General features: G+C 48.1%; 1 protein-coding gene across 3 annotated transcripts in view; it reads right to left on the bottom strand.

The window, feature by feature from the left end:
* Positions 1-26,986, bottom strand: part of rps6ka5 (ribosomal protein S6 kinase, polypeptide 5) — a 264,579-nt gene that overhangs the window by 80,867 nt on the left and 156,726 nt on the right. For all 3 annotated transcript variants that reach the window (XM_038773338.1, XM_038773347.1, XM_038773355.1), the window contains exons 6-7: positions 2,596-2,679; positions 96-199 (exon numbers count right to left, since the gene is read on the bottom strand). In XM_038773338.1, coding sequence (XP_038629266.1) covers positions 96-199; positions 2,596-2,679 — 188 coding nt within the window. The remainder of the gene's footprint in view (positions 1-95; positions 200-2,595; positions 2,680-26,986) is intronic.

Here is a 26,986-nt window from a genome sequence, read left to right as displayed (position 1 = left end):
ACCTAGATTTTATGGTCCAATTGAGATGGCTCAAATGGCCTTAGCCTGTGATTATCTGGTGAACTTCATACAGCAACAGTAATTGCACTCCTTACTTTGAAATTTCAGTTTGTGAATTCCTTTCTCCATCAACAGTAAAAGGTGATGCTCCAGTTTTCAGTTCATACATCAGGACTCCAAGGCTCCACCAATCTACAGCCTGAACAAAGAAGAAGGCTAGTGTTAACTTACAAAAAAACTGTACATCATACAGTCTCATCTGCTATTGCATTCACTTGTATGTCATTGAGAAAACAAAAGCAAAAGTATATGGACAGAGGAAATTCTTGGCTATAGCCTTTAATTTGGTTCTTTGTTGAACAATAAAAATGTTTTCAACTTGTTATTAACTAAAAGCAACGTTGCTTAATGATATTCACTTTACCATGATATAGCTCTGATGTGTAACGCACTACAGCACAGCTCCAATGTTAAAAGCAGAAAGCTGAAAGTCTAAGCTCTGGAGAATTAAATTTATGTCAAGTTATTCACATTAAAATTTTCTCCTGAATGGTGGGGAAAGGGAAGAGGCCAGTTTTCTAATCTTAAGAAGGTCATTTGAAGGTGATGATCTCCCCATACTTAAATCATTGGGGAAGGAACATTAAAATATCTGTAAATGGATTAATCTACTCCCCGATTGGAATGCTGGTGGAGGAAGAGAAAACGCTTATGGATGTGGAGGAGACAAGAACATGGCACATAAGGGAAAACTGCAAGCAGGTAAAAATTTCAGCAATTAAAATAATGCAGAATATCTAACAGGCCACAGGTAAATACAGGTTTCAGGTCACTGATGAGCTAACTTACAAGTGACCAATTGAAGAGTGAATTGCATATAGAACTCTCAATAATAACATATACTCCGTTATTAGCCTGGAAACAGTCCAGTTTATGGATATGCATGGACAATCATAGAACATAGAACAGTACAGCACAGAACAGGCCCTTCGGCCCTCAATGTTGTGCCGAGCCATGATCACCCTACTCAAACCCACATATCCACCCTATACCCCTAACCCAACAACCCCCCCTTAACCTTACATTTATTAGGACACTACGGGCAATTTTAGCATGGCCAATCCACCTAACCCGCACATCTTTGGACTGTGGGAGGAAACCGGAGCACCCGGAGGAAACTCACGCAGACACGGGGAGAATATGCAGACACTGCACAGACAGTGACCCAGCCGGGAATCGAACCTGGGACCCTGGAGCTGTGAAGCATTTATGCTAACCACCATGCTACCCTGCCTCATAAATTCCTTGTCCACAAATCCTAGCTCTTGTGGTCAAAATTTGAGTCACGTTTTGAACATTTAACATCAGAACAGTCAATGTAAACATCTATAATCGCAACGTCCAATGTAAACAGTTGTTCATCATGGTTTCTTATTGAGCTAGTTTTGCCAGCTTGCATCATAGATTCCTGAACAGGCACCAAGAGATGTCTCCCTTCCTTGTGAGGATTTCTGAGTTTCTTTGTCTTCTTTTTAAACCAAGAGGTTTTCAAACAGTCGTAGGAGAGTAACTTCTTAAAGATTCACTTCAAACAAGTCTCATTTACAATATTAATAAACATTTCCACGATAAAGTACTAATTTAGGCAAGACCCGTGATTAGCAGCAGCTTCAGTTCTTTTGTTTACCTTTCTCATTGTGAACAATGATTGTTTATGGAACGGATTTCTTGTTCTTTAATTGAAAACATTCAATTAAAAAATCTTCTGAACCAATTTTGGGGTTAATGCATTTTTTAATTAAAGACTGTAAAGAATTAACTTCTAAGCCTTTTTTTTATTAGTACAGGTGATGTAGACTTCATTGGCAAGGCCAGCATTTATTGCCCATTGCTAACTGCCCTTGAAATGTTGGTCGGGTGCCACCTTTCTGAAGTTTGATGTTTGAACAGCCACAGTGCTGTTAGGAAGGGAGTTCCAGGATTTTGACCCTGTGATAGTGAAGGTATGGTTTTTCCAAGTCAGGATGTGCAGGTTAGGTGGATTGGCCATGGTAAATTGCACCTTAGTGCCTAGGGATGTGCGGGTTAGGTGGATTGGGCATGGTAAATTGCACCTTAGTGCCTAGGGATGTGCAGGTTAGGTGGATTGGCCATGGTAAATTGCACCTTAGTGCCTAGGGATGTGCGGGTTAGGTTCTAGGGTTATGGGGACAGTGGGCAAGGGTAGAGTGCTCGTTCAAAGGGACGGCGCAGACTCAATAGGCCGAATGGCCTCCTTCTGCACTGTAGGGATTCTATGATTCTAGGATAGTGTGTGACTGGAGGCGGTGGGGGGGGGGGGGGGGGGGGGGGGGGGTAGAGGGAGAGAGAGAGATCTGCAGGTGGGTGGTATTCCCGTTTATCTGCTACCCTTGTCCTTCTAGGCAGTAGTCACGAGATTTACAATGCCTTGAATGTGAAGAAATCCTACTCAAGCACAGGCTTACAGTAAGTACTGAAGAGTATGACTCAATGAGTATAATGAGTACCCCCACTCACTACAGATTCCGACAAATCATTTGTGATAGAATGCAAACTTTGGCAATGGGCATATACCTTATCATGTCCTGCATCTCCTCCTTGAACAATTTCTGGAGCCATGTACTCTATTGTCCCACAAAAGGAATATGCTCGTTCATTCTGGAGTTAAAAAGAAACAAAGATTTAAAATCAGAACCACATAAGTGTTTAAAATTGAAACACAATTTTAAAATTAGCACAAAATCAGAACTTTTTTCATAACAGAACATGCTGGAGAAGCAATCAGAGGACCTCCGCCATGGTTCATGGCAGTAAAATCATTCTTCCTCCTCGGAATGCCAAACGAAGATGAAATTGTTTTAAATTTTAAAAACGTGTCGGCCAGGGAGTACAAGGTCTCTGGTGCGGAGATTTACGTTCCCTTTCTTTTTCTGGATTTGGAACCATACAATGTCATGAAATTGGTTCATGAAATAAAGTTCAAGACATTCTGTGGTCCTTCCATATTGGATGTTATCAAACCAACAAAGTTAATCTCATATCTAAACTATTTTTGCAGCACAAAAGAATAATTGAATGTTTTAGATTTCATAAGACATTGCGCATTAACACTCTGTGGGCGGAATTCTCCGCTCCCACGGCGGGTGGGAGAATCGCGGGAGGGCCGCTCTGGCACCCCCCGCGATTCTCCCACCCACTCCAAAATGGCGTGTCGCATTTTGCGACCGCCGCTCGGAGAATCGCGGGCCGTCGTTTTTCACGGCGGCCCGCGATTCTCCGACTCGGATGGGCCGAGCGGCCTGCCGTTCCCGACCGGTTAACGCCGGCGGCAACCACACCTGGTCGCTGCTGGCGTGAACATGGCGCCAATACCTGGTTTGTGGCTTGTGGGGGGCGGAGAGGGGAGTGAGCACCACGACCGTGCTCGGGAGGGGACTGGCCCGCGATCGGTGCCCACCAATCGTCGGGCCGGCGTCTCAAAGGGATGCGTCAGGGTTTAGCACCCCAATTTCAATGGGACATATTTAATTTGTTCAGTTTCCTTCCTTCGTTCCGGTGGCGGCCATGGAGTGAGTGGTCGCTTATTTGGTAGCTCCAGCTCGTGGTGGACCATTGGAACCTTTTTCCCCAACTTATGGGGGATTTGATTGGTAAAATAGGAGACTGGTGAGGTACAGATGAAGAATCCCCCACCAGTTTATGGATTCATGGACCAGAAGTGGTCTGAAAAGGAGAGATTATTGGGCAAAGAAGGGAGTGGAGTCTGCAGCACAGGGAAACATGGCGGAGGCTCAGGGACTGGGATTGTTGGCCCAGTGGTCAACGGAACAGCTGGTGGAATTCCTTCAGGAGAGCTTTGCTGAGCAAAGACAGTTTCCTTCCTTGCTTAAAACATTAGTTCATTCTCTGCCCCTACCACTCTCTAATGCCCTTCAAAACCTCCTGTTTGAACTCCAGATCAAAGATATATCTGATTGCTTTAGAACTGCTGCCACTGATTCAGAGAAAAGTCTAATCCCTGGAGTCATCTGTATCAAGGCGTGTCAGAGACTTACACCCAGGGGTCACTGTTGAAAATAAGGGGCTGCTTATGAAAGACAGAGTTGAGGAGAAACTTTTTCTCTCTGAGGTTTGAGAGTCTCTGGAACTCTCTTCCTCAAACAGCAGTAGAAGTAGTGGAATTTTCCTCCTCCAAATCCGAGTATTTGTTAGCAGCGAGCTATCACTGACAGCGGGAGTCTCTGTTCCAGCGGCCGGCCAATAGAATTTCCCATTGAGCCACTCCACACAGCCGGGAAACCCATGGGCAGGGGCGCGCTGCCGGCAGAACGGAGAATCCCGCCAGTCGAGAATTCACCCCAGAGTCTTTGAATATTTTTAAGGCAGATAGATTCTTGAAAAGCAAGGAGGTGAAAGGTTATCGATGGGTTGGCAGGAATGTGGAGTTGAAGTTACAATCAGGTCAGCCATGATATTATTGAATGGCAGAGCAGACTCGAGGGGCTGAGTTACCGACTCCTGCTCCTAACTTGTATGTTCGTTTTTCCCAATTCTTTAGTGTTCACACTAATTGTGAAGAAATCCCTGCAATTATGATACATTTCCTTCAAATCCACCAAGAAAAACACCACCTCTGTTGACTGCAAGATCAGCAACTAATTTGATTCTCCTTAGCTCAAGTCAAAGGCCCCAGTTAGGGCAGCACCATGTTGCAGAAATGAGTGCTGAGAATTAAGTGACAACAGGATTTCCAGGTCAAATAAAAGAGGAATGTTGGCACTTGTCCCCTCGTAACGTCTTGTACCAGATTATACTGTGTACCCACTGGTGTCATATTTTTACAGATGCTCACAGCACTCAGTTCCAGTCTCTAGCCATCGGAAGTAGGGACCAAATTCTGGTCTGAAGACCAAGTAGTATCATTGATGATCTTTGGGCATTGACAGAATGGCAACAAATTAACGTCAGCTCACAGCAAGTGGATTCATTACGTTCGCTCCAAGTCCTTGATGATGTGTCGTAAGTCCTTCCTTTTCTAACTATTCATCCAGATATAAAAAGAGAAATCTGAACAAGTTAAATACAGCACCAAGCCATGCCTATACAAGAGATATTAGAACAGAATGCCACATTCCAATACCATTTCATAGACTTGAATAAAGGCTTTTCAGACAAATACAACTTAGGGATCATTAATTGTGGGGTTAAGGACTACTGGTCACTCTAGGGTGTAATTCCAGGCCACAGAAAAAGTAAGAAAGGCATGTTCTTGGTGCAAGGCCAGTTCTCTTACAAAGGAATTCACCATGTGATTTTCCTCAGTTGGCTTCTGGTTTGCAGTTCTTCAGCTGCAGAGAATAACAAGTGAAGAATATTTTGTCAAAAAAAACATAGATTCTTAGATTGCTTAACTTGTTCATTTGGTCATTACTGCATTAAATAGTTGATTCATATTGCAAAGATAACTCTGGCTAATAAACTGTGGTTTATAAGGGTGTTTGAACTATGACTAAGTGCTGTTTTCTGAGGAAATGTTAGACCTCAGAAAGATGTAAGCCACATTATCTACAGATACCATCTAGAAGGGACAGGAAGTTACTTTGTCAGTAGATGCAGCAAAGAAACGGGGAAGAAAGAAAACACATCAGAATTTTTAAAAAGCTGGTAAATGGAATCCAGTTTTATTCGCATGAATATGATTTGGTTAAAGTGTTTTTGCCAATACGCTATAATCTACTTTACATTTTGATTGTTGAGGCAGATGTCCCAGGTTTGAAATGTATGTTCTTTTTCTAAAGACCAACCAACACATTTATACTATCGGAAATCAAGCTTTGTAACCAAAAAAAAACTTTGTTGCCTGGATAAACAAGTTATTTTGGTACCTTACTTGCCATCATCACAGACTGTGGCAAAAGCTTAATTTTATTGTGGCACCCAGTATCAGTTTCCTTCTCTTCCTGTTTCCCCAGATCGTACCTCAGTTTAATTCCTACCGCCGCTCGTGAGCGAATATCACGATTAAGTGGTTTGCCAGGACTTTCCAGTGCTTATTTTGGCTATTTTGCTTTGGGTTCAAATAAAGCAGTTTAATTAAAAGCTTTCTATTTTGCTTCAAATAAAAATGTTGAATTGTATGTCGGAAAAAATAAAGAATTTACAACATTTCCATTTCACCAGGAGCAAGGTCAATCCAGCATTACGTGAAAACAGAATATGTGTAGTGCTGCTGAGTTAAGTAAAACATTTTTCACTGGACAAAGCATAACCATTACAAAGTCAACAGGAAAAAAATAGAAATAAAGGACTTTGGTATTTAGGCCGAGGCACAGTTACCTATTTAATCCGAAAAAAAGATCTATAAGGCTGGATTCTTTGTCTGGGGAAACTATGTTCTACTGCCGAAACCTAATCGCTTCTGGTTTGTGCTAGGAGTGGTGCCCAGAGTGATTCCCTCTCCTTTGCCTTGCAAATTTATGCATGGTGGGGAGTGCAAGGGATCTTGTTCCAAATGACGTTACTGGGCCATCATTCTGAACGGATGGCCTGATTGCGAGGTCTGGCCGCTGGTCCCCTATTCCCCAGCCACCCCACAATGCACATTTTGCACCCCCCCCCCCACTGACAAGTCAGGGCATCCTCCCCCTTCCACCACGGGAACTGCTGGGTCACCCCCCCCACATGAGAATGAACTGACCCATCCCCTACAATTCCCCTATGAGACCTCCCTTCCAAAGACCCCCATCAGACCTCTCCTACCAGAGACCCTCATCAGACCTCTCCCCCAGCACCAGAGACTCCCATCAGACCTCCCCACCAGAGACTCCCAACAGCTTCCAGGGGTTAATGGTTTTATTTCCCCTTTTCTTAGCAGAAAGCACTTAACTGCAGTTGCTGTGGTCAGGAGCTGTCAATCATAGCTATATGCTTATAAGCTATATGCTTAGGCTCAAAGCAGGGTACTTGAGATGCATTCAAGCGTGAAGGGAAATGAAAAGAAACAATCCAGACACCTGGCTGTCCGGAAGTTATTTTCTTCCCTTTGAAAGTGAATAGAAGCGTTGCAGAAAGAATATAAAGGGTTTAAAGCCTTGTGATGTGGTTTTGGCTTGCCATGAAGTAACAGCTGCTGTTTTCTACATCTCTAAGACAGCAGGTGGGACAGGTGAGCAAAAAAGCAGTTGTTTTTCTGTTTTTGCCTGGACTGCTGTATCTGTGGACATGAACCCCAAGATCTCTCTGTTCCTCTACATTCCTCACTACCCTGATGTTGACCCTGTAATCCGCATTAAAAATTTTTCGACCAAAATGGTTCAACTCCATCTGCCATTTTTTGGCCCAGCTCTGCATCCTATCAATGTCTCTTTGCAGCCTACAACAGCCCTCCACCTCATCTACTACTCCACCAATCTTGGTATCATCAGCAAATTTACTGACCCACCCTTCAGCCCCCTCCTCCAAGTCATTGATAAAAATCACGAATAGCAGAGGACCCAGCACTGATCCCTGTGGTACATCGCTGGTAACTGGTCTCCAGTCTGAAAATTTTCCATTCACCACCATCCTCTGTCTGCTATGTGATAGCCAGTTATTTATCCAATTGGCCACATTTCCCTCTATCCCACACCTCCTTACTTTCTTCATGAGCTGACCATGGGGAACATTATCAAACGCCTGACTAAAATCCATGTATACGACATCAACTGCTCTACCTTCATCTACACATTTAGTTACCTCCTCAAAGAATTCAATCAAATTTGTGAGGAAAGACTTACCCTTCACGAATCCGTGTTGACTATCCCGGATTAAGCTGCATCTTGCCAAATGCTCATAAATCCTATCCTTCAGGACCTTTTCCATTAACTTACCGACCACCGAAGTAAGACTAATTGGCCTATAATTACCAGGGTCATTCCTATTCCCTTTCTTGCACAGAGGAACAATATTTGTCACTCTCCAGTCCTCTGGCACTATCCCCGTGGACAATGAGGACCCAAAGATCAAAGCCAATGGCTCTGTAATCTCATCCCTTGCCTCCCAAAGAATCCTTGGATATATCCCATCTGGCCCAGAGGACTTGTCGACCCTCAGTTTTTCAAAATTGCTAATACATCCTTCCTCAGAGCATCGACCTCCTCCAGCCTACCCGCCTGCCTCTCATCCTCAAAAACATGGCTACTCTCCTTGGTGAACACTGAAGAAAAGTATTCATTCAATGCCTCTCCTATTTCTTCTGACTCCATGCAGAAGTTCTCACTACTGTCCTTGACTGGCCCTACCCTCACCCTGGTCATTCGTTTATTTCTCACACAAGAGTAAAACGCCTTGGAGTTTTCCTTGATCCGACTCACCAAGGACTTTTCATGCCGCTTCCTAGCTCTCCTAAGCCCTGTTTTTTAGCTCATTCCTTGCTACCTTGTAACCCTCAAGCGACCCAACTGAACCTTGTTTTCTCATCCTTACATACTCTTCCTTTTTCCTCTTGACAAGACATTCAACCTCTTTTGTGAACCATGGTTCCCTCACACGGCCATTTCCTTCCTGCCTGACAGGGACATAACTATCAAGGACACACAGTATTTGTTCCTTGAACAAGCTCCACTTTTCATTTGTGCCTTTCCCAGACAGTTTCTGTTCCCATCTTATGCTCCCTAATTCTTGCCTAATCGCATCATAATTACCCCTCCCCCAATAATAAACCTTTCCCTGCCGTATGGCCCTATCCCTCTCCATTGCAATAGTGAAAGACACCGAATTGTGGTCACTATCTCCAAAGTGCTCTCCCACAAACAAATCTAACACTTGGCCCGGTTCATTACCCAGTACCAAATCCAATGTGGCCCCCCCTCTTGTCAGCCTATCCACATATTGTGTCAGGAAACCCTCCTGCACACACTGTACAAAAACTGCCCCATCCGAACTGTTTGACCGATAGAGGTTCCAATCAATATTTGGAAAGTTAAAGTGACCCATGACAACTACCCTGAGACCTCCACACCTATCCATAATCTGTTTTGCAATTTCTTCCTCCACATCTCTATTACTATTTGGGGGCCAATAGAACACTCCTAACAATGTGACCGCTCCTTTCCTATTTCTAACTTCGGCCCATATTACCTCAGTAGGCAGATCCACCTCGAACTGCCTTTCTGCAGCCGTTAAACTATCCTTGATTAACAATGCTACTCCTCCACCTCTTTTACCACCTTCCCTACTCTTACTGAAACATCTATACCCCGGAACTTTCAACAACTATTCCTGTCCCTGTTCTAACCATGTCTCCGTAATGGCCACAACATCGTAGTCCCAAGTACCAATCCACGCTCCAAGTTCACCTACCTTATTCCGGATGCTCCTTGCATTGAAGTAGACACACTTCAACCCACCTTTCTGTCTGCCGGTACACTCCTGCGACCTTGATACCCTCCTCAGTACCTCACTACTCTCAACACTGGCATCTGGACTACAGCTCGTTTTCCCAGCCCCCTGACAAATTAGTTTAAACCCCCCCCCCGAAGAGTCGTAGCAAATTTCCCTCCCAGTTTTCTTTAAGTTTTATTTGGAAAAATGTAAAAGACTTGTTCATGCCTGTGCAAATGCAATGGAGGTTGTTGGTTTCCTTTTTAACTGCTTTACTGAAGGATTTCAAACTACAGTATTCTTGAGTTTGTGACCTTATTTCAAAGTCATGTTTGTGTTTTGTCATCTTTCAGTTTTTCTGACTACACTCAGCAACTAAAACAAAAGGAGGAATTTAGGTCATCATTGATTTCAGACCAGATTTAGTTTTAAAATGTGACCTAATTTGATGTGGGTCAATCCTAAAAATAAACCTATCTCACATATTTAAGTAGGTTTCCAATCTGCGTCAATCCTTCAATTAGATGAAAGTCTTTTTCAGCATATCCCTAAATTGATACCTCTGCAGTTTTCTCAATTCAAGTTACCCCATTTTTCTTCAGATTAAATTAGATGGAGCTGCATTGTCATTGTCATGTGAGATTCTTCAAGTGAGACTTTAACTAAGGTCATGTCTTTCTGTCATCATGAAATCTGCTGTTTTTAAGACAAAGGGCATAATTGTGTACAAGTTATTGTCTGCAATAACTTTGCTTTCAAAGCCAGTATTTTTTGAGACAGACTGACTGAAAGAGAAATCAAAGCTTCAGGTGGTCAGTTTGTTGGGGAATTGTGTGGCAGCTGGAAATAAAAACCTGAAGACTGGGGCTGGGATTCTCCCTTACCCGACGGGGCGGGGGGTCCCAGCGTGTTGGAGTGGCATAAACCACTCCGGCGTCGGGCCGCCCCAAAGGTGCGAAGTCTCTGCACCTTTAGGGGCCAAGCCCTCACATTGAGGGGCTAGGCCAGCGCGGGAGGTTCTGCAGGCTGGCGTGAACGGCTTTTGGCGCCACGTCAGCCGGGGCCACAAGGACTTCACCGGCCGGCGTAAGTCCGCGCATACGCCGGAGCGTCAGCGGCTGCTGATGTCATCCTGGTGCATGCGCAGGGGAGGGGGTCTCTTCGCCTCCGCCATGTTGAAGACCATGGCGAAGGCGGAAGAAAAAGAATGCCCCCACGGCACAGGCCCACCCACCGATTGGTGGGCCCCGATCGCGGGCCAGGCCACCATGGGGGCAGCCCCCTGGGTCAGATCGCCCCGCGCCGCCCCCCCCCCCAGAACCCCGGCGCCCGCTCGCGCCGCCAATCCTGCCGGCGGGAGAGGCTTGACAGCGGCGGGACTTCAGCCCATCGCGGGCCGGAGAATCGCCGCGGGAGGCCGGCTGACCGGTGCGGCGCAATTCCCGCCCCCGCCGAATCTCTGGTGGCGGAGAATTCAGGACATGGCGGGGCGGGGTTGACGCCGGCCCCGGGCGATTCTCCGACCCGGTGGGCGGTCGGAGAATCCCGCCCTGGGTTTGGCAGCAGGGACAGAGAAATAAAGTTACTGCCACTGTTTCAGCCATTTTACCAGAGTCAGCCATGCAGTATACCAGGCTATTATTGAATCTCTGGGGAATCTATGCCATCAGGACCATTGTGAGCCAAGCTAAGGAAGATTTGCAGAAGCGTGCCTTTTGGTGACGACCGTATCTGTGCAACACAGGTGGAGTAAAACTGGTTTGTCGGCAACTTGGTGACCAAATGGAAGTAAAGGAGTTGAATTCTACCTGAGAAAAACATAGTTAAAAAGGACTTTGTGGTTTCTTAGAATCTCTACAGTGCAGAAGGAGGTCATTTGGCCATTAAAGTACCCAATACGTTTCCAATTATGGGGCAATTTAACCATGGCCAATCTACCTACCCTGCACATCTTTGGGTTTGTGGGGGTGAGACCCATGCAGACACGGGAAAATGAACAGCACCCTATCTAGGCCCATTTCCCCACCCTATCCCCATAACCCCACCTAATCTGTACATCCCTGGACACTGAGGGGCAATTTTATCATGGCCATTCTACCTATCCTGCACATCTTTGGAATTTAGGAGTAAACGGGAGCCCCAGGAGGAAATCTACGCAGACACGGGTAGAAAGTGCAAACTCCATACAGTTGCCCAAGATTGGAATTGAACCCAGGTACCCAGTGCTATGAGGCAGCAATGCTAACCACTGTGCCACTATGGCATGCAGTGCCATGTGTGATAAGGGGGTTAGTAAGTCAGTGAGACCTTATTTTGTTTTATTGGCAGGTGTAATTCATAGTTTCTGCAGAAAATAATCTGCCTGTTAATTTCTGTTTATTTTGGTTTAACTGTTAATGTAAAAGTTACAAAAAGTGAAGTCTTGTTCTTGGGTTTCTTCATTTGGGGTCATTTGGTAATTTTGGTTCTTGATCTCCACGGGGATCATACACATGGACATTTAAGTATAATGGGAAGATAACAAACATATTCATATAACATAGAACAGTACAGCACGTTACAGGCCCTTCAGCCCACGATGTTGTGCCGACCATTTATCCTCATCTAAGATCAACCTAACCTACACCCCTTCAATTTACTGCTGTCCATGTGCCTGTCTAAGAGTTGCTTAAATGTCCCTAATGACTCTGACTCCACCACCTCTGCTGACAGTGCATTCCACACACCCATCACTCTCAGTGTAAAGAACCTACCTCTGACATCTCCCCTATACCTTCCTACATCACCTTAAAATTGTGTCCCCTCGTGACAGCTATTTCCACCCTGGGGAACAGTCTCTGGCTATCCACTCTATCCATGCCTCGCATCACCTTGTACACCTCTATCAAGTCACCTCTCTGCCTTATTCGCTCCAGTGAGAAAAGCCCGAGCTCTCTCAATCTTTCTTCATAAGACATGCCCTCCAGTCCAGGCAGTATCCTGGTAAATCTCCTCTGTACTCTCTCCAAAGCATCCACATCCTTTCTGTAATGAGGCGACCAGAACTGGACACAATGGGCGAAATTCTCCCCCCCCCCACGACGGGTGGGAGAATAGCGGGAGGGCCCTCCCGCTATTCTCCCCCACCCCCGCCGAAATCCCGACAAGAATCGCTGCCGCCGTTTTTTTACGGCCGGCAGCGATTCTCAGCTGTTAGAAGGGCCGAAGTCCCAGCCCTTTACGACCTTTTTACGAACGGCAAACACACCTGGTCCTGCCGTTCGTAAAAACGTCGTGACAAACTCGCAAAAAATAACCATGGCACCGATTGGCACGGCAGTACCACGGCCGTGCCAAGGGTGCCATGGGCCCGCGATCGGTGGGCACCGATCGCGGGCAGCGGGCCCGATGCCCGCGCACTATTTGTCCTTCCGCCGCCCCGCAGTATCAATACACGGAGCGGCTGAGGGGCAACCCGGCCCGCGCATGCGCGGGTTTCGCGCAAAAACGCGATGACGTCACCCGCGCATGCGCGGGTGGAGTCTTCCCACCGGCGCATGCGCGGCTGACGTCATATGACGCGTCAGCCGGCGCTAACTCCGGCAAGCGGGCTTAACGATTTTCGTTAAGCCCGACTTGTCGGAGCCTCCGACGTCGGGCTGCTAGCCCCGACGGGGGACCAGAATCGGTCCCCTGTTGGGAAGGGGCGCGCTGCCGTAAAACCCGCCCGGGTTTTACGGCAGTTTTACGATTTCTCCCGTTTTGGGAGAATTTCGCCCAATATTCCAAGTGTGGTCTAACTAGGGTTTTATAAAGCTGCAGCAAAACCTTGCGGTTCTTAAACTCAATCTCCCTGTTAATGAAAGCCAACGCACCATACACCTTCTGAACAACCCTATCAACCTGGGTGGCAACTTTGAGGGATCTATGTACGTGAACCCCAAGATCCCTCTGTTACTCCACACTTCCAAGAATTCTGCATTTAACCATGTATTCAGCATTGAAATTCGACCTTCCAAAATGAATCACTTCACATTTATCTGTGTTGAACTCCACCTGCCACTTCTCAGCCCAACTCTGCATCCTGTCAATGTCCTGTTGTAACCTGCAACAACCCTCAACACTATCTACAACTCCTCCAACCTTCGTGTCATCGGCAAACTTACTAGTCCACCCTTCCATGTCCTCATCCAAGTCATTTATAAAAACCACAAAGAGCAGAGGTCCCAGAACAGATCCTTGCGGGACACCACTGGTCACCGACCTCCAGGCGGAATACTTTCCATCCACTACCACTCGCTGTCTTCTTTTGGCCAGCCGATTCTGCATCCAGACAGCCAAATTTCCCTGTCACCATACCCCCTAACTTTCTGAATGAGCCTACCATGGGGAACCTTATCAAATGCCTTACTGAAATCCATATACACTACATCCACTGCCTGACCTTCATCAATGTGTCTCGTCACATCCTCGAAAGAATTCAATGAGGCTTGTGAGTCACAAAGCCTCGCTGACTATCTTTAATCAAACTATGTTTTTCTAAATAATCATAAATCCTATCTCTCAGAGTCCTTTCCAATATTTTGCTCACCACAGACGTAAGACTGATGGGTCTGTAATTCCCAGGGATTTCCCTATTCCTTTTCTTGAACAGGGGAACAACATTCGCCTCTCTCCAATCATCCGGTACAACTCCAGTGGAGTGAGGACACAAAGATCATCGTCAACGGCGCAGCAATCTCCTCCCTCGCTTCCCGTAGTAACCTTGGGTATATCCCGTCAGGCCCAGGGGACTTATCTATCCTGATGCTTTTCAAAATTTCCAGCACACCCTCCTTCTTAATGTCAACCTGTTTGAGTCTATTAACCTGGTTCACACTATTCTCATGAGCAACAAGGTCCCTCTCTCTCGTGAATACTGTCGCCAAGTATTCATTTAGGGCCTCCCCCATCTCCTCAGACTTAGGCACAAGTTCCCTCCACTAGCCCTGATCGGCCCTACTCTCATTCTGATCATCCTCTTATTTCTCACATAAGTGTAGAACGCTTTGGGGTTTTCCCTAATCCTTCCCACCAGGACTTTTTCATGCCCCCTTCTAGCTCTCCTCAGTCCATTTTTGAGTTCCTTCCTGGCCACCTTGTAACCCTCTAGAGCCGAGTCAGATCCTTGCTTCCTCAACCTTCTGTAAGCTTCCTTCTTCCTCTTGACTAGAAGCTCCACATCTCTTGTCATCCAAGGCTCCTTCACCTTACCATTCCTTCCTCGTCTCAGTGGCATAAAACTATTCAGCACTCGCAGCAAGTGCTCCTTAAACAATCCCCACATTACTGTTGTGCATTTCCCCAAGAACAATTGTTCCCACTTTATGCTCCTCAGCTCCTGTCTAATGGCAGTATAATTTCCGCTCCCCCAATTAAATACCTTCCCATACTGTGTGTTCCTATCCCTCTCCATGACTATGGTAAAGGTCAAGGAGTTGTGGTCACTATCACCGAAATGCTCTCCCACCGAGACATCTGACACCTGGCCTGAATCGTTGCCGAGCACCAAGTCCAACATGGCCTCCACCCAAGTCGGCCTATCTACATATTGAGTCAGGAATCCTTCCTGTACACATCTGACAAAATCTGCTCCATCCAAACCATTTGCACGAAGGAGGTTCCAGTCAATATGAGGGAAGTTGAAGTCGCCCATGACAACAACTCTATTACTTCTGCACTTTTTCAAGATCTGCCGCCCAATCTGTCCCTCTATCTCTCTGCTGCTATTGCTATACAAAACTCCCAATAAAGTGACTGCTCTTTTCTTGTTTCTGACTTCCACCCATACTGTCTCAGTAGACAAACCTCCTCAACTACCTCCTTTTCTGCAGCTGTGGTGATATCCCTAATTAAAAGTGCCACACCCTCTCCTCTTTTACCTCCCTCCCTATTCTTCTGAAAACATCTAAACCCCGAAACATCTAACAACCATTCCTACCCCTGTGAAATCCATGTTTCCGTAATGGCCACAACATCGTAGTTCCAAGTACTGATCCAAGCTCTACGTTCATCTCCCTTATTCCTGAGACTCTTTGCATTGAAACAGACACACTTTAACCCATTCCACTGAGTGCAACTTTGCCCTATCAACTGTCTATCCTTCCTCACAGACTTGCTGCATGCTATTTCTGCCTGTTCAACAGCTACCCTATCCTCTGATCCATAGTCTGGGCAGGGATTCTCCGGCCCCCCGTCGGGTTGGAGAATCGCCGGGGGTGCGGCGTGAATCCCGCCCCACCGCTCCTGCTGCCAAATCCTCCGGCGCCGGTTTTCGGGCGGGGATCGCGCCACGCCGGTCGGGAGCCGTTGGCAGCGGCCCCCTCGGCAATTCTCTGGGCCCCGATGGGCTGAGCACTGCCCGTTTTCAGCTCGTCTCGCTGGTGTGAAATGGACACGGTCCATCACGGTGAGACCTGGCTTGTCGGCTGGCTAGCGGGGGGGAGGGGCACGGGGGGACCCCACTGTGACCTGGCCTGTGATCGGGGCCCACCGATCTGCGGGCGGGCCTGTGCCGTGGGGGCACTCTTTTCCTCCATGCCGGCCTCTGTAGGGCTGCGCCATGGCCTGCGCCGAGAAGAATGACCCTGCGCATGCTCAGGAAACACAACGCCGGTCTGCGCATGCGCCAGAACACGCCGGCGATTCTGCACATGCGCCAACTCACACAGGCCCTTCGGCGCCGGTTGGCGTGGCACCAACTTCTCCGACACCAGCTTAGCCCCCGGATGTGCGGAGGATTCCGCAACGTCCGAGTGATCTGACGCCGGAGCGGTTCGCGCCGCTCTTCGAGCCGGCGTCGGGCCATCGCGCCGTGCGGGAGAATCCCGTCCCTGGTTCCCATCCCCCTGCCAAACTAGTTTAATCCCTCTCGAAGAGCTCTAGCAAGCCTCCCACCCAGGATATTGGTGCCCCTCCAGTTTAGGTGCAATCCGCCCTTCATGTACTGGTCCCACCTTCCCCAGAAGATATCCTAATATCTGAAGCCTTCTCTTCTGCACCAGCCCTGTAGCCATGTGTTCAGCTGCACTCACTCTCTGTTCCTTGCCTCACTTGCACGTGGCACCGGTAGCAATCCTGAGATCACTACTCTGCTTATCCTGCTCTTTAGCTTCCAACCTAACTCCCTAAAATCACTTTTTAGATCCTCATCTCTTTTCTTAGCTATGTCGTTGGTGCCCACTTCTGGTTACTCACCCTCCCCTTTAAGAATCCTGTAGACTCGATCTGAGACATCGCTGGCCCTGGCACCCGGGAGGCAACATACCTTCCGGGAGTCTCTTTCGCGACCACAGAATCTCATATACATTCCCCTAACCATTGAGTCTCCTATTACTATTGCTTTTCTATTTTCCTAATATTCTGAGAACAGAATAATCATGGAAGACAAAGATTGACTAAAGGAAACTGCTGCTCGTTTAATTTGTGTACATCAAAAGCATACACCCCAAATCACTGGAATAATGCACTTAAAATCGTACTTTCTCTTCAACCACATTTTTTGAAAGGTGCAGGTTTCAATGTCAAATTGATAAATGTACTGTGGAGCCTGATATCAAGCCGTTCAGCCTGAGTGCTGCACTGAGCTGGGGCAGCAGCAAAGGTTTTTAATAAGCCAGGGCAATCATGTCAACATGACCGTTGTTGATATTATCCCAAATGGACTATCGCGTGAGACAAGGGCTATGTTTGGCACTGTGTATAAATGCACTGTAAATATTCCATCTTCAGCTCAGTTGCCCAAGGACGTCGCTAGGGTGAAAGAATGAGGCAGACAGATCTGCAAAGGGAACTATAACCAAAGGTAGGATATTACAGAGTGGGGAGGGAGTGGGGGCAGATGGATAGCTGCCGCTACCATAAGCAAAGTCAACATGGAGCTGTATCGCTTCACGCCAGCCTAGCCTGCAGTCAGGTGGGATGCTGTGGGCGTACTAAATTTGGGCAGAGTGAGAGTACCACCCCTCACTGGGGAGGAAGTTCCACACTCAGGAGCTGTTGGCAACGCCATCACTCACGGCAGTGCAACAAGCCCATTAGTGGCACCGCCAGGACTGCAAGCAGGTCACAGAAGACCCATGGATCCCAGAGAAAGCGGAGTTGGGGAATCAGGCGGGAGGGTGCGGTTTGGGAGTGACATGTTTTAGAAAGCAGGTGGGCAGGAGGCAAGCAGGGATACTGCAATATCCTGCATGGCACCTACAGGGCGAGAATGCTTGTCTTTCCTGTGCTCCTTCTGGAGTATGAGCTCTCCCACTAAGGGGTATCTTGTTAATCACTGTATAAAAGGTCAGCCAGTAAGGCACCAACCAGAGGAAGATAATGTTCTTTTAAATAAACTTTGTTTCCTATTCTACTCAGTGTGGACTCCCTGTGTCCTTATTAAAGATACAAACTTAGGGTGGCTGCCCTACGATGTGCAAAGAGTACCCCCCGAAGATAAAATTATAATTATTACAGTGTAGAAGGAGGCCGTTCGGCCCATCGAGTACACCGACCCTCCAAAAGAGCACCTGGCCATATCCCCGTATCCCCACCTAACAGTATGGGCGGCAACGTAGCATAGTGGTTAGCACTGTTGCTTCACAGCGCCAGGGACCTGGGTTCGATCCCGGCCATGAGTTAATATCTGTGTGGAGTCTGAACGTTCTCCCTGTTTTTGTGTGGGTTCCCTCCGGGTGCTCCAGTTTCCTCCCACAAGTCCCGAAAGACGTGCTTGTTAGGAGAATTGGACATTTTGAATTCTCCCTCGGTGTACCCGAACAGGCGTGGAGTGCGGCGACTAGGGGATTTTCACAGTAACTTCATTGCAGTGTTAATGTCAGCCTACTTGTGACACTAATAAAGATTATTATTATTATTACTTGTGACACTAATAAAGATTATTATTACCTTTTCTCTTCCTTCCACACTTCGAAACGGCTTTTTAAAAAAGCGGCCTGTATACTCCCATCCGACTGCCACATCAACTGTATTATGGGTTAGGCAACATATTACTGGGGTCAATTTTCTTGTCAACAAACTGACCCTTGATTATTTATTTAAATATGGCAGGCTGCCAATTTCAGCACCTGCCTGTCTCCCCGGATAATGGGATAGAGCTCAAGGAGGGCGGGAAGGTGGTGGGATGGGCACCTGACAAATTTTATGTGTTCACCTGAGGAAGAAGCAGTGCTCCGAAAGCTAGTGATTTGAAACAAACCAGTTGTCTTTAATCTGGTGTTGTAAGACTTCTTACCAGTTCCAGAACAGTAATGGAAGAAAAATTAAAGCATAAGCTTTTTAATATCAGCAGCGAAAGTAAATATTAAATAAAACAAAGGTCACAAAGTAAATAGTTTTGATAACACACTATGTGTTTGAATTAAAGAGGAACGATTACTGAGAGAAGCTTACTTATCATTTCACTTAGTACAATAGTTTTCTAGCCGTGTTTCTGTGTTCAAAGATATCTGCACTCATTCATTGAAAACACTTTGAGGTACTTTTACCTTATTAACGACTTCTAACTTGCAGATCTTATCTACTCTCAAATATTAATAGGCTGACCACCAGACAACCCATGGCAGCAGAGTTCCACTTTGCCAGTGGAATCTCCCCCACTGCACCATCCTGTCGTACATGTGATGGAATGGGCCAAAGGGCCTCTCTCGTGCTGTAAAACTCTGACTATGACATGTTCAAACTGCTCAGAGTCAACATGCTTGTGCTATGACTCAACGTAGCGCTGAAAGGTCTGAAGGTGGCTAAATCACCCGAACCAGATGGTCTATACCCCAGGGTTCTGAAGGAGATAGCTGAGGAGATTGTGGAGGCATTGGTGGCGATCTTTCAGGAATCACTGGAGGCAGGGAAGGTCCGAGAGGACTGGAAAATGGCTTATGTAAAACCCCTTTTTAAGGAGGGAGGGAGGCAGAAGATGAGAAATTATAGACCGGTTAGCCTGACTTCAGTCATTGGTAATATTTATTATTAAGGATGAGATTGCGGAATACTTGGATGTGCATGATAAAATGGGCTGAGTCAACACGGCTTCGTCAAGGGGAGGTCATGTCTGAAAAATCTGTCAGAATTCTTTGTGGAGGTAAAGAGGAAGTTAGACAAAGGACGTCATCAATTTGGATTTCTAGAAGGCCTTTGACAAGGTGCCATACAGGAAGTCGCCGAACAAGGTTTGAGCCCATAGTGTTTGGGGCAAGGTACTGACATGGATAGAGGATTGGCTGACTGGCAGAAGGCAGAGATTAGGGATAAAGGGGTCTTTTTCAGGATGGCAGCCAATGACTGGTGGTGTTCCACAGGGATCTGTGTTGTGACCACAATTATTCACAATATACATCATTGATCTGGATGAAGGAACTGAGGGCATTGTTGCTAAGTTTGCAGATGATGAAAAGATTTGTAAAGGACAGGTAGTATTGAGATGAGGAGGAATTTCTTCAGGCAGAGGGTGGTGAATCTGTGGAACTCATTGCCACAGAAGGTTGTGTGGGCCAAGTCACTGAGTATCTTTAAGACAGAGATAGATAGGTTCTTGATTAGTATGGGGATCAGAAGTTATGAGAAGGCAGGAGAATGGGGATAGGAAACAGATCAGACATGACCGATTGGCAGACCAGATCCGATGTGCCGAATGGCCTAATTCTGCTCCTATATCTTATGGCTTATGTGAGTACAGTGGCATGCAGGCTCAGTGTTAAATTTCCCCGGCCTGTTCATTGTATGCAATCAAGTCATGACAGGACCGAAGATCTGTTTTATTTCAAATCATAAGATTTGTGAACATTTTTCATGGAAATCTGTTTGTCTGGCCTGTGTTGTGATCATTTAAAACTGGTTACTGTAGAATCATAGAATGATTGTACAGCTGGGAATTGCCAGATGGAATACGTACATTATCTGGATGAGGAGCCCCACCATCTGTTGATCATAACTATGAAAATATGCATAGCTATCTAGAAGCTATGGCAAGCAGACGCTTTCTTACATCATTATTTACAAGAGAATGCTGGAGACAAGTTGATCTGTACCAACCACACCGAACTCTTCGATTTGGACAGAGATAAGTGGTAGAGGATGAATCATCTTCTTAGACATTGCTTTCGGACTGAGGATAACTTGCTTCAACTCTAGTTCGATGGGTTCTGCGATGGCTTACACATGATCTTCAGACTCTGCCACATATAGGGTAGGTGATGATTGGAAGGTTGGGTAGATGGGTTGTTTGGAGGTTTGTGTGCTCCTGGACTTCAACCCTGCACGTTCCTGAAGAAGTCTCTTGATGTGTCTGCTGCCTTCCCAAATGAGCCACTCTATTTTGTTTGGTCACAAGCCTTGTTCTCCCATGAATCAATGGATATGTCTGACCTCTTCAGTGTTGCTTTAGGGACATCGCTAAGGCATTTCACCGACTTCCTGGGAGTCTTATGCCATGACTAAATTCAGAGTAGGGAAATTGTTTCTGGTGTCTGTTGTCAGGCATACGAACAACATGTTCTGCCCAGTGGAGCGGTTTTGAGCAATTAGTGCCTTAATGTTGGACAAATTGGCTTGGGAGAGGATGCTGTTGTTCAATCACCTTTCTTGCCACTGATTTTGAGGATCTTGCGAGGATGAATACGTAGCTGTTCGGTATCTCAGCCCAGAAAGATGTAAGGCGCGATTCTTTGGCCTTATTGCGTTCTCGCTCCATAGGCCCTATTTCCAGAAAGCCACCCCATATCCAACAGCCTCTTGTTTGTCATTCGTCAGCAAGTGGTCACGCTGGTGCCGATTTGTACTCCTTTTGAAAAACGTGAACCTGGTGGAAGGGCTTCTGCGGGGAGCCGAGGGGGTGAGGGGCCATCTTTACCTACAGTCAAAGAGCCCTGGACTCCTCCAATCGGCTACGGATCTGCTGGAGTGTCGCTAACATCTCCCTCTGAATGTCCTGACCGCTCCCTAATGTCTCCACCAGCTCCGGGATGACCTCTTTCACAGGCTCAGCATTAAGTCCTGGGATCCAGCAGACCTCTGACTGCTGTCTCGCCTGGGGGGGTTCAGGCCCCCACTGATGTGCATCATCAGATGTGTGGTGCTCACCAGATTGTGCCCCAGAAGACTGTCCACTAACATGTCATATCGAGGTGCGTGTATCTGCGCTGGTGGAGAGTGGGGATGACACTTATGACTCCTTGATCGTGTCTTCCTCGGAGCTCCCCCCTGAGGTGGTCTCCTGGGAGGCTGGAGAGGGAGTCACCCGGGATGGGCCAGAGCCGTTAGCTGGAGGGCCTGCGGGCGAATGGTCATGTGGGCAGTGGGAGGGATGGGTCAGTCAGTAAGGCAATAACAGCTGACATTTGACAGGTCCTCCGGGTTGAGCTCGGTGGTTCCTCACCTCTGCAGCCTCCACCAAACTTCGTGTGGGTGACCGCCCTGTCCTCGGCCACCCCAGTCACCTCTCGGGCCCGCTCCTTGAAAGAGGTGAGGATTCTTAAGTCTGGCACCTCACCACTAGTCCCGGCGATCTCCCGGCGATTGTGGTGGAACTTTTCCTGAGGAGACATAGAGAGGGCATCGTTAGCCACATGCATGGTTCATAGTGGTGTGTGTGTGTGTGTATGGGGGGCAGGGAATGGTGGCGGGGAGGTTGTGAGGGAAGGATTGGGGCTGGTTGAAGGGAGGGGGTGGAAGGAAAGTTGGGGTCGCATGGAGAGTTGGGGGGGATGGATGCTCGCTTGGGGGTCTGGGGCGGTGGGTTGGTGTCTACTCACTCGTGCTGCCTGGTATGGGTTGTTGGCCTTTTTCTGGCACTGGAGGCCAGTCTTCCTGGTCACACTCCTGGAGCTTACAGCCACCGCCACCTCATCCCTAGCAGCACTGGCTGCCCTGTGGCTGATTCTCTGGGATCCTCGGGGAAACAGAACATCTCTCCTGGCCTCCACTGTGTCTCGGGGCCTCCACTGCGTCTCGGAGCCTCCCCAGGTCTGCATCCCCGAATCTTGGTGCCGGTCTCCTGCGCCCAATTAGGGCAGCACGGTAAAATAGTGGTTAGCACAATTGCTTCATAGCTCCAGGGTCCCAGGTTCGATTCCCGGCTTGGGTCACTGTCTGTGCGGAGTCTGCACGTTCTCCCCGTGTCTGTGTGGGTTTCCTCCGGGTGCTCCGGTTTCCTCCCACTGTCCAAAGATGTGCAGGTTAGGTGGACTGGCCATGCTAAATTGCCCTGATAATACACCTCCCCCAAGTCTTTATCGAAAGTATTTGGAGTTATAGTAGTTTACTACATGTCTGACATTGCTATGACTACATTGCCCCATCCTCCCCCCTCAGGTCCTTGAATTTAAAAGGTTCAGGCAATCTGGAGGCCTCATAAGCCTTCCAAACCTTGTTTACTCTTCCAGTCAGACGAGTGCTAGGCCCTGCTTCTCCTGGTTCTGCCTGTTGTTCTGGAAGTTGAGCTGGCATCTGAGTACATTTTCATTCTCTTCTTCCATCCTTTCATGCGCTTGCCCTTTTCGGCTGTTGGACTGATCGGTGGTTGCTTCTACTCTTGTGGGGGGTGGTGGACAACCATTGTGTTCTTCATCATGTTGCTTCTTTCGCTTTGTCTGTCGTCATGTGGGTCAATGTCCTTTGTGGCTGAGGAACAGCATTCTTGTGGCGAGAAGATTCAGTGGTATAATCACCTCTGCTTTCCGTTGACAGCCATGGATGGCTGCTACTAGGTTCCAGCATCTCTTGTGGTTAACAATAGCTGTCTGTGGACTTCTCTTGTTCAGCGTTTTAGTTTTGTTTGAATTACCAGTCCATTAAATTTGAGCTTCTGTTTGATTTTTTAGTGAGCTGAACAGCCATGTATATACGCAAAATATTTAATTAATTCTCTTTTTTTGGACAGGCTCAGACACCAAGGGCTGGATTCTCCAAAAATGGGACTATATTCCTGTAAAAAAGATGAACTAATTCAATGCCCTGCAGGGCATTGCTAGCAGGGACCCGGAGTAAATCTCGCAGCTTTAGGTGCGGATATGCACTTCTGATCTGTAGTCTGCGCATGTGTCCGATCCCCCGTCCCCCACCAGGGCAGCTGCAGACTAAGTCCGCAGCCGGCACGCCAGCATCCTGGCCGGCAATAGGGAGTTAGTTCCACACCGTCGGGAACTCGGCCGGTTAAAAGCGCAGTATCGCTGGGCAGGCCTCTGTCAATGGGCCCCCAGTCACACGGCGTACTCCGCGATCACGCCAATTTTCGGGTCCCGGAGAATAGCCAGACCAGCGCTGGGTCCTATTTCAGCATGAAAGTGGATTCTCCGCCTCGTGCCGAATGCGATTTTGGCGTGGGGCTGCAGAGAATCCAGCCCCAAGTGTTCAGGCTCTGACTTGGGATTGAGTTTTAGTGACATGTTTCTTTACCTCACGCTGGCAAGTTCTGCTGACTCTGCACTCTGAATCTTTACTTCCAAATAAGATTCACTGAAGTCTTCTCTTCTCCTGCAGTAAGGAATGGTAAATCTTTATGTTCAGCTTCCAGGCCCTTCTTTAGAGCGTTTTCTTGTTTGCATCTGCTTCTGGCAGCTCTTTTTAGGTTAAAATGGTTTGTTGAATTTTTCTCAGTCCTCCAGCATTTCAATGACGTTTTGGGTTTTATCTCTCTGCTGCCAGCATGTTGTAGGGTGTTGGTTATATCTCTTTGTAGCAGTGAGAACGACCCAGCTATCTAACAGCACTTTGTTGCTATTTCAGCCCCTTGTGGGGAATCCAATATCATCCCCCCCCCCCCCCCCCCCCCCCCCCCCCCCCCCGAGGCCGCACTTATCATAAATTCTTGCAGGATCCCCAATCTCTCAAACCTGACGAGACCCCAGGACACCCCCAACTCACCTATAAGGACATTCTCGGGCCTCCCGCACCCCACTTCACATGGGAGACCCTGCCCCCCCCCCCCCCCCCCCCAGTGTCATTCCGCCTGAGACACCCTGCCCCCCCAGTGTCAATCCGCCCAGGAGACCCTGCCCCCACCCTCCCCAGTGTCATTCATTCCACCTGGGAGACCCTACCCCCCCCCCCCCCCAGTGTCATTCCGCCTGAGACACCCTGCCCCCCCAGTTTCATTCCGCCCAGGAGACCCTACCTCCCCCCCCCCCCAGTGTCATTCCGCCCAGGAGACCCTGCCCCCCCCCCCCCCAGTGTCATTCCGCCCAGGAGACCCTGCCCTCCCCCCAGTGTCATTCCGCCTGAGACACCCTGCCCCCCCCCCCAGTGTCATTCCGCCCAGGAGACCCTACCCCCCCCCCCCCCCCCCCCCCCCAGTGTCATTCCGCCTGGGAGACCCTACCCCCCCCACCAGTGTCATTCCGCCTGGGAGACCCTGCCCCCCCCCCACCCCCCCCAAGTGTCATTCCACCTGGGAGACCCTGCCCCCCCCCCAGTGTCATTCTGCCTGGGAGACCCTGCCCCCCCCTCCAGTGTCATTCCGCCTGAGACACCCTGCCCCCCCAGTGTCATTCCGCCCAGGAGACCCTGCCCCCCCCCCCCCCCCCCAGTGTCATTCCGCCCAGGAGACCCTGCCCCCAGTGTCATTCCGCCTGAGACACCCTGCCCCCCCCCCCCCCCCCAGTGTCATTCCGCCCAGGAGACCCTGCCCCCACCCCCAGTGTCATTCCGCAGCACGGGCACTGTCTGTGCGGAGTCTGCACATCCTCCCCGTGTGTGCGTGGGTTTCCTCCGGGTGCTCCGGTTTCCTCCCACAGTCCAAAGATGTGCAGGTTAGGTGGATTGGCCATGATAAATTGCCCTTAGTGTCCAAAATTGCCCTTAGTGTTGGGTGGGGTTACTGGGTTATGGGGATAGGGTGGAGGTGTTGACCTTGGATAGGGTGCTCTTTACAAGAGCCGGTGCAGACTCGATGGGCTGAATGGCCTCCTTCTGCACTGTAAATTCTATGTAAAAAAAAAACTCCAGTACCTCCTCACTCCCTATGTCAAATTCCTCAAGAACTTCACAGTCCCTCTGCCTAAATTCTACACCCACATCCTCCTTCACTAAGGTGAAGACAGATGTGAAGTTTAATACCCTACCAATGTCATCCAGTGTGACGCACAGATTACCCCCTTGGTTCCTAATTGGTCCTACTCTTTCCCTGCTTATCCTCTTCCCCTTGATATACTTTTGGGAATTTTCCCTAACGTTATCTGCCAGTGCTTTTTCATGCCCCCCTCTTTGCTCTAATTAATATAATTAATTATGAGCAGGCAGTGGCATGCTGCTATTATCGCTAGACTAATAATCCAGAGTCAAACTCTGGAGACATGGTTTTGAATCCCACCATAGCAGATGGTGAAATTTGAATTCAATAAAAATCTGGAATTAAAAAGTCTGAAAAAGGGGATCATGAAACCATTGCCGATTGTTGTGAAAACCTAACTGGTTCACTAATGTCCTTTAGGGAAGGAAATCTGTCATCCACAGAAATGTGGCTGATTCTTAAAAGCCCTCAGGAATGGGCAATAAATGCTGGTCCAGCCTGCGACGCATGAACGAATAAACAAATTACTCTACTATTGTTTTTACACACCTCAGTGAATTGTCTGCATATCTGCTCCTCTATTGCCCGCTGACTATTTGGGGGTCTATAATACATTCCCAGCAATGTGACTGCCCCCTTTATATTCCTAAACTCTACCCACAAAGCCTCATTAGAAGATCCTTCCCAAGATATTGTCCCTCCTTACCTCAGTAACAGACTCCTTAATTAATAGTGTCCTGCCTGAATCAAAGATGCAGAGAGAGAGGTAACTCAGGTTAAAGAGGTGTGAATTGTCCCAAGCCAGTTCAGTCGGTAGGCCTCTGCAAGTCCAGGCTTGTTGGTGGGGGCCGAATGTAATGCGACATGAATCCCAGATCCCGGTTGAGTCCGCATTCATGCGTGCGGAACTTAGCTATAAGTTTTTGCTCAGCAATTTTGCGTTGTCGCGTCTCCTGAAGGCCTCCTTGTAGAATGCTGACCCGGAGATCAGAGGCTGAATGTCCTTGACTGCTGAAGTGTTCCCCACCAACAAGCCTGGACTTGCAGAGGCCTACCGACTGAACTGGCTTGGGACAATTCACACCTCTTTAACCTGGAGTTACCTCTCTCTCTGCATCTTTGATGATTTGATTGCCTGCAGGTGCTCGCATTCCGGGCATCCCTGACTGTGTCTATATAAACATTTCTGGAACAAGCCTTTCCATTCACCTGAAGAAGGAGCCGTGCTCCGAAAGCTCGTGTTTGAAACAAACCTGTTGGACTTTAACCTGGTGTTGTAAGACTTCTTACTGTTTGACCTAAGATACTCCTAGCATTAAATTAGAGGCCATCCAGCCTCGCCTTACTCCCTTGAAACTCACTGGCATGTGGTATCGGGAGTAATGCAGAGAATTCCTGATGCAGGGTCTCATGCCTCATTCTACCTATTTTGTTCATTCAATGCTCAGTGACATCCCTGACCCTGGAACCAGGGAGGTAGCACGCCATCCTGGTAGCACACCATCCTGGAATCACGCCTGCGGCCGCAGAAATGCCTGTCTGCTCCCCTAACTAACGAATCCCACATCACTATCGCTCCAG

The sequence above is a fragment of the Scyliorhinus canicula genome, chromosome 2 (genome assembly GCF_902713615.1).
Source record: "Scyliorhinus canicula chromosome 2, sScyCan1.1, whole genome shotgun sequence".
Lineage (NCBI taxonomy): Eukaryota > Metazoa > Chordata > Chondrichthyes > Carcharhiniformes > Scyliorhinidae > Scyliorhinus > Scyliorhinus canicula.
This window is presented reverse-complemented; position numbering and strand designations above follow the sequence as displayed.